General features: G+C 38.1%; 1 protein-coding gene across 6 annotated transcripts; it reads right to left on the bottom strand.

Moving 5' to 3' along the window:
* Window positions 1-1234: 1234 nt before the first annotated feature.
* u2surp (U2 snRNP-associated SURP domain containing) lies at window positions 1235-10497 on the bottom strand. Of its 6 annotated transcripts, none has more exons than XM_025054475.1 (26): window positions 10373-10497; window positions 9525-9623; window positions 8868-8982; window positions 8655-8785; window positions 8484-8554; window positions 8260-8348; window positions 8069-8104; window positions 7873-7955; window positions 7578-7743; window positions 7273-7484; window positions 6883-6926; window positions 5162-5266; window positions 4971-5037; window positions 4718-4881; window positions 4208-4370; window positions 4009-4088; window positions 3830-3917; window positions 3591-3728; window positions 3320-3509; window positions 3157-3237; window positions 2751-2802; window positions 2531-2651; window positions 2328-2438; window positions 2111-2238; window positions 1814-2011; window positions 1235-1746 (listed from the first exon to the last, which is right to left on the bottom strand). In XM_025054475.1, the coding sequence occupies exons 1-26, from the start codon at window positions 10412-10414 to the stop codon at window positions 1593-1595; spliced, it is 2928 nt and encodes a 975-aa protein (XP_024910243.1). In that variant the 5' UTR covers window positions 10415-10497; the 3' UTR covers window positions 1235-1592. The 6 variants fall into 6 exon arrangements, with proteins under 6 accessions (XP_024910243.1, XP_008306045.1, XP_024910244.1 ...); XM_008307823.3 differs by having other exon boundaries at window positions 1235-1731; XM_025054476.1 differs by having other exon boundaries at window positions 1814-1987.
* Between the last annotated feature and the right edge of the window lie 416 nt (window positions 10498-10913).

Raw genomic sequence — 10913 nt, 5'->3', positions numbered from 1 at the left:
ATAACAAATACAGCTAAAGTTACACAATGATAGGTTTAGGGTTAGGGCCAGAGTTAGGGTTAGGGTTAGGGTTGGGGTTAGGGTAAGTAAAAAAACCTAAGTTAAAAAAATTACACAATCCAGTAAAACACTTACAAGTCCAGCAAACGAGTGATCGGCTTCAAATAAAGTTGCTCCTTCGCTCTACCTGGCAGAGTCCAAGCTGCGGTGCCTTCAAGTCTTCTCCTCCATTGCATCTGTTAATGACTGATAAGCATAGGAGGCACAATGAATGGAATGACAAGAACAAGCTGGAATAACACAATCAAAAGCTGTGTCGGTCTCATTTACCTGTTTACCGCTACGTACCCACCACAGGACAACTCTTGTCTCTTGTTTACACAGCTGAAAACGCTGCACCGTAGCACTAAACTCAAGCTAGCATGTTTACTTACCGACAAAAAAGTTTACCTAACGCACTAGTGTGGATAAAATGACTAAAAACCACACAATCGCGCTGTGACTTCATACACACTCGACGACGACTAAATGTTTGTTTGATAAACGAGATCAATTGTTCCGGTTCAATTTAAATGACCTCTTGCTACGCATGCGCAAACTATCGAGAGGAAATGACGTAAATTTAAAGGTCCCGTAGTGTAGATTATCGTTAATGCTGAAATTTTAGATGTGCGCGGAAAGAAATAAAATAGATAATTGACGACATTACCTAAACAACATAACATAAAACTGGTCATTATGTAGTTTAAACGTAAAAAGTTTGTGTCAAGTTATCTTTCCCCTCATAACATCCACACACGCTCGACAACGACCAAATGTTTGTTTGAAAAACAAGAGTGCTCCTTTCCGTTATAATTTAAAAGCACTTGCCTAAATCGTGCTGCCAGGTGAATATTTTGTGTTTAAAAGTCCAAAAAGTATTTTATATGAATATTTCAAAAATCACCCAAAACATGCCTTACTATAGCCTTACCATCGTGAAAATATCCATAAAAATAAAAAGTCCCCAAAATGCAAACGTCTTAACAAATTCAAATTACTCACAAAACTACTCACTAACAGTAACATGAGTAAATGTAATTCGTACACAACAGTAACATGAGTAAATGTAATTCGTTCTTTTCCACATTTGACCTTTCCTCAATTTCTTTCTTGTTGCGGATGCACCAGCTATGCATCAAACTCAAATAAAAGTAAATAATAAAATTTCAAAATGGATAGAAATTACACCTGATTATTAGGAATTATTTTTAATGTGATCTACAAAAACAGAAAATGACAGCTGTGTAAGACTATTGTCATCACACCCATTATCGGGGGTGGCCTACCACATGATTGATGATTTTTACTGTGAGGTTGACAGGACGCACAAGCACTTTTGTTATTTTTTTGTACATTATAAAACAGTAACAGCTCCATCTTTTTGATACAACAGACAGAAACCCATGCAATTCTCTCACCTCTGTATTATTTATAATATTAGGGTTTGGGCAGAGATCTTCAGCTGCCTGTTCATTCAGTCTCAATAATTTTTACATAAACAATGCAGAGAAAAAAAGATGGAGGAAAAAAACAAGAGAGAAAAAAAGATGTCAGTGTTTGCTTTTTTTCGATTTTTTGTGAGACCGGTGAGGAGATCTGGATTTGGAGCGAGACTTCTTAGCAGGTTTCTTGGGCGTCCTTGAACGCGACCGCCTTGAGCGCTTGGGTGTCCGAGGTAAAGATGGAGATCTGGAACCACAGATACTTAGTTTAAAGTTTTACATGACCAATCTGTGTTTTTGTGTTAGCTCCAGTCGACACATTTTCTCACCTCTTAGAAGATTTCTTGTTGCTGGACCGAGGCGAGTCTTTGTGAGAAGAGCGTGAAGATGTGTCTTTCGAAAACGACCGCTCAGAACGTTCTGATCTTTCTGACCGAGGTGAGGAAGAGCGCCCCCGTCTGCTGCTCCGTGATGGGCTTGGTGACCCACTGTGACGACGCTTCCTATCAACCGGAGGGGACAAATGTCTGTCAGGTGGAAAATTGAACAAGGCCAATGTTTATGAAAGACAACAATGATATAGCAGACATCAAACTTGACATTCTCCTGCACTTTAACTGTCTCACCTGTCTTTCCTGGTCGGTGTGTCTTCTTTCTCTTTTTCTTTCTTCAACTCTTTCAGTCTTGCTTCAGCTTTTTCCTTTTCTTTCTTTTCCTTCTCTTTTTCCCGTTCAAGTTTTTCTTTTTCTTTTTCCTTCAGTGGATGACACAAATTATAAAACGATATTCTTGTTTTTTTGCATCATCTGAGGTAAAAACTGCAGAAATTATTATTTTTTTTACCTTTTGTAATAGTTTATCCCTGTAATGCTCCACCTGTTCCTGGATGCTCTGACCAGGCTTCTTCAGCCTCTTGCCCGACTCCAGCTCATCTTGGAACTTCATGACCTTAACCTTGGTTAATAAAAAAAATCAAACAACATATTAACTAAAAAACAAAGAAATATTCTTTTACTTGAAGCACAAGGACTCTGGTAGATAATCACCTCGATCTCTCTGAGTTTGGTGCGTTTCTCCTCATTCCTTTCCAACATCTTGACAGGGTTAGAGAAACTCTGATCATCGGAGCGAGGGCTCCTGTCGTCGTCATCGCTGTAACTGTCCATTCTTCAGAGATAAAAAACAGTGTGTAGAAAGGTGAGGAGTGTACCAGGATATTGGCAGCATAAGTAAAAAAACAAATATTTTTTCACACAAACTACTCACTTTTTTGTTCCTTCTGATTGTTCAAATGCTTCCCATTTTGAGGTTGTTACAGCTGTGAGCAAAAAAAAAAAAAAATCAGAAGAACAAACACCGTCACACTGTGGATACTCACACGTTTACTTTTGCAATAGTACTTTTATATAAACAAAGTGTATTTATTTAAAGCCCTTTAATTTAAAAAGGGTGAGACTTAAAAGTGTTACAGAGAATCGACAAATTGTATTTTAAATAACAATCAAAACAAGGTGGGGTTAATTTTGACCCGAGAGGAGTAAAGGTGTTTGCATTAGCGATATTATGAGGGTTGACTAAAAAACCCACATGAAACCAATAAAACCTATGAATGCTACAATCAGGGTGTACCTAATGAAGTAGCAAATAATATTCAGAACCTCAAAGTTGTTACCTTGTGCCTGTAACTCAGCCTCATCTACTGCTTCCCATTTTGAAGGTGCCACCTTGAATGTTGCTTCCTTTGACTGATCAACTGCAAAACCATGAGAATGTCAAGAATCTTGGTCTCTACATAAGACTTAAACTAACAATTAAATATGGTGTGCAGCACTCACATGGTATCCCATCGAGGTCATCGTCTATGTGTTTGATTGGAACACCGTCCAGGTCATCCAGAAGGGCTCCATCAATGGGAGCCCCATCAATCTGTCCTCCTTCGATGGGTACTCCATCCACATCCTCCAGTGGATGTCCATCCACAAAGTCTCCAATCGGAGCTCCGTCGATGTCTTCCACTATCTCAGGCTGAGCACAAGCACAAAAGTGAGAAAGGTTACACCAGGACCAGACAAAGCTAGTTTTGTTTTTGTGTCATGAGGGTTGCACCTCTGGAATTAAGGGTGGCTGTTCCTTCTCCACAGTGAGATTGACCAGACCCAAGAAGATGTTCTGCAGCTTGATAAGGAACGGGTCAGGATACACAGCCCAGTCCTCCCAGGCTCGGAAACAGGACATCACTCGTTGCTGCCAAAACAAAGGATAAACAAAAGAGGAAGCCTGAGTGACTGGATATCAGAATCGGTGTAAATTATTTTCTGTAACATAAGGAGGTAAATATTTGGTACCTTAAAGTTCTCAGACTGAAGATGACCCTGTATTGTTTTGTATGTTGAATTAAGGTCAGAGAAAATTTGGCAGAGTTTTGCCTCAAAACTGTGGAGAACAGAAAGCAAACAGTAACAAATCTATCCCAGTGTACAATATTATGGAAATACTTCCAAAAATGATCAGATCATACACTCACTATTTCCTGTAGTAAGATGCGTTGGCTACTTTAGCTGAAGAATTATATAACACGTCAGAAACCAGATATAACCGTGCAATCTGCAACAGTAAAGGAATATTAGAACACTGACAAAACACTAAAGATATTGAGGTAATGAAATTCACTAGTGAAATTATTGGCAGTATTCACTGCTGGGTTTGTGTGTGTGAGGACTTGCTTTCTTAGGCAGAGGGGTCTTCAGGATGGAGAGAGACTCAGCGACACACTCAACAATCTCCTCGGCAGCTTCAGCATGGTTGAGACAAAACAGCATGGCCTCGGCGATGTCTCCTCTCCTGGGAGTCAAACCACGGAGCATTTCCTCCAGTTTGTCCCGTTCGCTGCAGAGATGATGAGAAATTCAACATGAAGACCTGCATCACAAGGCAGATGGAATCATCTGCCAAATGTCTGTTTTTTTATTCTGTCCATTATCAAAACTCATTTTCCAGTTTTGATGTCAGATGCTCAAAATAGAGGCTCAAAGGCTTTATGCAAGGATTAGATCAGTTTGAATGAGGCTCAGATTTTGGGTATTGAGGTAGTTAATCATGTACTGATGTTTTGTTTTTAGCAAGAACATTTCTGTGTAGAACTATTCAACATAAAGGTGGCTGTAGAGTATAAATGTACTTTCACATATAGACAAATACTTTTACTGCCAAAAAAAGATAAATAAAATGTTTACTCTTCTTTCAAACAGCCTTTTTTGTTAGCTTCTTCTTCTTCCTCTTCCTCTTCCCCATCATCATATGGACCGTGTAGGTAAGGATTAAGAGGTGGCGGACGCCAAAGAGAACCATTTTTAAACATTCTGAAGTCGTCTGTTCGCCATTTTGCTGGGGCTTCACCCTGAGAACATGACCATTCATAGTAAATACCAAAACATGAAGAACATCGGACATTTTACTCAACTCGTGCTCGTCATGCTGATGTCATACCTGTAGTATGGAGTAGAGCTTCCACCTGTAGTATACATGTGCCGGGCTCTGGTTCTCAAAAAGGAATCTGGAAAGGCAAAAAAAAAAAAAGAAAAAAAAAAAAGAGTCAAACCCATTTTACTCAAGAAGAAAGTGTCATGTAATGCCTCAAACATCAATCATCAGTTCTATTGATTGAAGGCCTTCTCTACCTGTACATGGGATTGTTAATCTCTCTGTTCATGATCATGGCTTCAAACATTGGGCCTTCACGCACCACAAACTCGATCATTCGGTGGATGAGAGAGAGCAAATTCCTACAAGAAAAACACAGTTAAAGCAAACAGATTCAGACTGGCCTGACTTGTGAGTACTATAAAAACAAAACTGTCTCTCATTATATTTTAATTTGTGTTTGGTAAAATGACACTCAAAGGCGTGGTTCACACCCTCAGGGTTGCAGCAAGATAAATTAGTTTCAAATTAATTTCTTAAATTGTACTACAGTGGGGTATTACGTGTTAAGTGTAAATTTGAGATATTTGTGACTGTGTTGTGATTTGTGTCGATTCGATCACTGGCATAAAGCCTGTTTTTCACAGCAAGGTAGAAAAAAAAAGCATCCATCCTTTATTTTCGAGTCCAAGTCAAAGTCCACATCGCTTAAGAGAAATTCATGTCAACTCTGCAACTGTGTCTAAATTAATGAAACAAATATTTATATAATTTACTAATCTGATACTGTACTATACAGATGAAGCAGACCATTTGAATATGTGTACAAGTGTCAGAGTGCCATGCAACCAAGCATAAATCATTTACGTGGAACACCAAGTCTTAAAAAAAAATCACAACTGATAAAATGAACTAGAAGTTCAGAGATTACTGTGTATCAAATCAGGTCACAGCAGATCTTAACTATGTAGAAATTAAACTGTTGATGTCAGAGTTTGTTTTGAAGACTCTACTACGCCTGAATTCTTCTTTTGTAATCATCTGATTCATTTTTTTCAATATCAGTTTCCCAAATTAAACTAGAGAAGTTGGTGTTAAGACATTGAAAAGCTGACGAGAACTTTTTTAACCAGTTCAGTGTCTTTAAAGTCCCTATTGTTTGACTTCTAATAAGAATTAAAGAAAAAAAATCTGAGCTACTGGTTTGGTTGGTAATAAATAATAATTTTCTAAATATCTAATAGTTTTGTGTGATGAATTGACGGGAAAATGCCAGTAAAAATTCATCTAAAGTGGCCAACAAGACAAAGGATGTCTTTCATTTGACAACACAGATCATATTTACTTGTATTGGAGCCGATCGTACCAATGGCAGGGGTAAAATTCAGTATACTTTCCCAATCCATCCCATGACGCTTTTCAGGTCCCTCGCTGCTGCAGACAGTTCAACGTGTGCTGCTCACCAAGGCCAATGTCAAAGGTCTTAGATCGAATGGACTAATGCTTGGCATGTTTTGGGGTTTTCATGTCAGGGCCTAGATTTACTAAGCCCCCCAATGGAGTGACAGAGGCCAAAGGGGCCAGGCGGTGTGAGTGAGCAATAGTCAGAAAGCCTTGACCACAACTACAGTTCTATAATCAGCAGACTACGTATGCAGATGAATTGTTGATGTATGAAGTGGAAGTGTGACTGCTTAATAACAGCATAAGCTTTTAAAGGATGTGCATCTCTATAGAATATTTAACAACAATGAATGAAAGTGAGATGTGGAAAAAAATAAAGTTTCCCTCAGTATTACTCTACAGTATGTCATATAGAGAGGATGTACAGTTTCTTCAACCATTGCTCATCCACACTGACCAGCCCCCTGTAGCATGCAGTGATCAACCGATCAGTCTTTTTCAAGCTTCATAATGGGATGTTCTTTTTGTTTGTTTTCTAAGTTTGTACACCAATTAATAAAAGAAAAACATGTACCTTTCTGTTGGGATAACCACTTTGACTATGGCTTGCGACAGAGTCTGTATATGAAGTCACATCAGATAATAAACATAGAATGTGAGTAATGTTAAAAAGGCAACAGGTGAAAATATATATAGATATGTAAAATGCATTTTTAAAAGTGCAAAAAGACAACTAATTCTCTTTTCACTAAAGGCCAAACTCCTGCATCTCTGAGCATCTTCCTCACACTAACATCGCATTAAATGAACACTGATATAAAGTTGAACTAACTGGAGAACAGGACAAGATATACATCACTAACAGAACTAACAAGAAAGAATAACAGCTGAACTGACTGCTAGCATCACACCAGGTGAATTAACAAACATCCTACTACAGTCCTAGGCTGTCAGGACGAGTTACCTTCTCAAACTCCTCCTTGTTTTTCGGTGGAGGAAGCATGGGAGCACTGGGATTCTTTAATCTCTCCCGTGGCTGTGCGTTGAAGGGGAGCCCAGAGGGAGGTGGTGGGAGTGTGTGCTCCATCATGGAAGGAGGGATGTAGATGGGGTGGGGAGGAATAGGCACACCTTTGCCCCATCCTAATTTCATCTCAAAGTTCATTATCATCTTTCCTGTAGTCAATATAGACAGAACAAATTGACAAGGACAAGTAAGAATTAAACTTGTCCACATATTTGTTCAATAAAGAAAACAAACTCTCCTACCATTCAGGTTCTTGAGAGCTCGCTCAGCATCCCTCCTATTCATGAAAGCCACAAAGCCACAGTTCCTCTCCCGAGCCCTTTCCTCGTCTGTCCTGGGCCACATGATCTTCACACTGGCTAATGGGCCGTACCGGCCAAACTCCTGACACAGCATCTCTTCATTCATCTAATAAACATAAAAAAAGATTAATTTTTTTTTATGTATTTTAACCAAAACACATTAAAATTTAAGCACTTTCATGGACCCACACTCACACTGACATCTGCTTCAATCACAGTTTTGACAGTTATTTACCTGTGGATTGATGTTTCCAAGATACAAGTTTGTAGTGGACGGGTCTCCGACATCATGGGAACCTGGCGCAGAATCGTCCAAAACTGTGGAGACAGAAAAGAAGGAATTATTTCCTACGGCTGTCTGACAGGAGAACATGCATTATGTTCGTAGCAAGTTGAAGGTATGCACGGCCACTATATTAAGTCAAAATTACCACTGGACGGACGGTTTCTCCTTGAAGAACCATCCGCTAAAAGAAGCAGAAAAGCAGTATAAATTTTGTTTCAGGGCACAAGTGGACAAAGGAGGTGGGGTTCGGACGAGAGGATGATGAACAAGTGCAGGAAAGAGCAGTTTCGGGCCATGTTCTAACACTGGGCAGTCGTGCAGTCTAAGGACACTTACATGAACGTCTTCCCTCTGAGGACAGGAGAGGCTCAAAACGACTGACGCGACCCTTCAGCTTGTGTCTTTCGTCCCGTTCTTCTTGTATTCTGCAGGAAGTGATACAGAATGCAGTCAAGCACTTGTATTTAAGTTTGATTTAAACAATAGTATCAAACATATTTTACATATTTCACAAGTTTTCTGCATTGAATTTCAGAGCTTAGTGTAAAAAAAAAACTCACTGTTTGAGTTCTTCTTTGAAAAGTTCTAAGTTGCTCTTTTTCTTCTCCTTTTCATTCCCTTTTTTCAACGCCTAGAACACACACACACGCAGAAAGATCATGATAACATGATCAACATAAATTATGAACTGCAGCAAAAACAAGAGGCAGATTGAGCACAACAGTACTGACCTGTCTTTTGTCTATAGCTAAAAACTGGGGCGGTGTTTCCAAAGGCAAGAAACTAGTCTTGTTACTTTGACCCTCAAAACGTGACTTGGGCTTGTACAACTTCCCTCGTTTTTCATCTGCAGCCGCTTCCTCTGAGAGGAGAAATATCATATCAGTTAAGTATTACAGTTGGAATTATTTAAATGACACTGGAATAAGGCTCAAATTACGTACCTTTTGTAGCGTTTGCAATACCACCACGGACAAAAGCTTTAACTTTGCCCTCTGTTCCACCTTCAAAGGCCGCAAGGAACTCTTCGTAGATTTCTGCTGCTGCTTTCTCATCCTCCTGAAATGGATATATAAAAGTGACTGGTCATACAAACAAGGTAAAAATGACATGAAAACAGTTATCCTTTATCATGCACTGGTGAATATCTAACACGTTGTGTTCCTACAAAAATGTGTCAATTTCTGACACATATGACTATTCAACTATATTGGCTCAAATAAATGATTAATAATAGTCAGGCCTAAAGGTCAATAGCATTATATCACAGCAGAGTTACAGATGAGTAAGTTTAAGTTTTAAGATGCACCACAACAGAATTGAACAGTTGAACTATATAAACTCACCACAATAGAATTGAACAGTTGAACTATATAAACTTCTTCATCCAAATTAAATCTTCTTAAAGGTTATGACAACAATAAATAATAATAATAAGAATCTTCAAAAAATGATTAGTTTTGTACCCAGTAAAGCATATAACAATATTTAAGAATAGTTTCTGTTATATTAGAGTCAGTCTTGTGTGTTGTAACCTGGACATCAGTTGTAATTACATACATAATAAAACAAATGTACACAGGGACGGAGCCCGAACTTACTTTTTTCTTTATTTCATCTTGTTCCTTCCTGCTCAATGTCCTCTTTGCGGCGGACATCTTTCCAATACTGAAGGACTTAAGTTTGCTCTCAAGCAGCGCCTGCAGAACAAACACCGTTTACATTCAACAATATAAAATTGTGAAACACAAGCATAAACAAATCCCAAACTTTGGCGTAATCCACCTAAATATCTGATCACTAATTCGAGTTGTTTAAGACGGATTTAAAAATGTACCCGGGATCCCTGAGGCGCGACAGTGTATATTGTTGACAACCCAGTTAGGTGGCGGTTCAAAACACGACATAGTTCGTATTACAGGTAACGTCAAGTGGCTACGTAGTCTTTCATAACAAACTGTAATACATTTTCTAGTACCACGTCCCCTTTTTAAGTAAACATTATGTAGAAACATGCAGCTAGATGCCCAATATTGTGTACTGACATATCTCTATGTATTCAGAAACCAAATGGCTACTGAGGGCTAACGTATAGGCCGAGTTTACTATCGTAATTTGGCTATGTCCAACATATAACACACTTCCTCCAAATTTTACAGCCACACCAAACGGTGGCAGTTGTAGAAGAGTAATTGTCTCAACCATACATATCCCTCAATCATTTAATCTCCCTGTGTTTCAGTCTAGAGGCTAAAGCGTTAGCTTAGCTAAAGTAACCCGTGTGGCCGGGAAGCTAAAGATTAGCATAACCAACTAACACCGTCACGCAAACCAGTTATTTGCTTACATTTTTTATTCATGCTAAAAACACACAACCGTTGACACTGTTATATCTGCATTGTTTCTTTCAACTATTAGACAACAAATAAGCACAAGACGCCAAATTTACCTTAGCGCTCGCTTTTTGAGAGCCAGGCGTCCGCTCCGCCATTTTTGTGCAACTAACGTAGGATGGAGCTTTTTCTTCTTCTTAGGGTTTTGATGGTAGCAAAAACACTTGATGTTGCAATGTTGCCCCCGCCTGGACGTACTCTCTCGATGACGTCAGTTCTTTAAAGAAAAGAGATTAAGTCCATAATTTTGTAAAAAAATATTTTGAATCTCTGAAAAAATCCATAAAAATAAAAAAATATAATTTCAGAAATTTTTTTAGAATTTTTTTTCTAAAAATTTTCTAAAAACATTGTCCCTAAACATTTTCTGAAAAAAAGAAATTTCAAAAAAACTTTTCGAAAAATTTTTTTCAGAATTTTTTTTTGAAAAATTGTTTTTAGAAAAAAAAATTCAGAACATTTTTAGAAAAAAACATTTTTCTAAAAAAAATCATTTTTAGAAAATTTTTTTTCAGAAATATTTTTGAAAAATTGTTTTTAGAAAAAAAAATTCAGAACATTTTTAGAAAAAAACATTTTTCTAAAAAAAATTTCTGA

This window comes from Cynoglossus semilaevis, chromosome 3 (genome assembly GCF_000523025.1).
Source record: "Cynoglossus semilaevis isolate Cse_v1.0 chromosome 3, Cse_v1.0, whole genome shotgun sequence".
Taxonomy (NCBI): domain Eukaryota; kingdom Metazoa; phylum Chordata; class Actinopteri; order Pleuronectiformes; family Cynoglossidae; genus Cynoglossus; species Cynoglossus semilaevis.
Note: the sequence above shows the minus strand (reverse complement) of the source record. Positions and strands in the feature narration are given on the sequence as shown.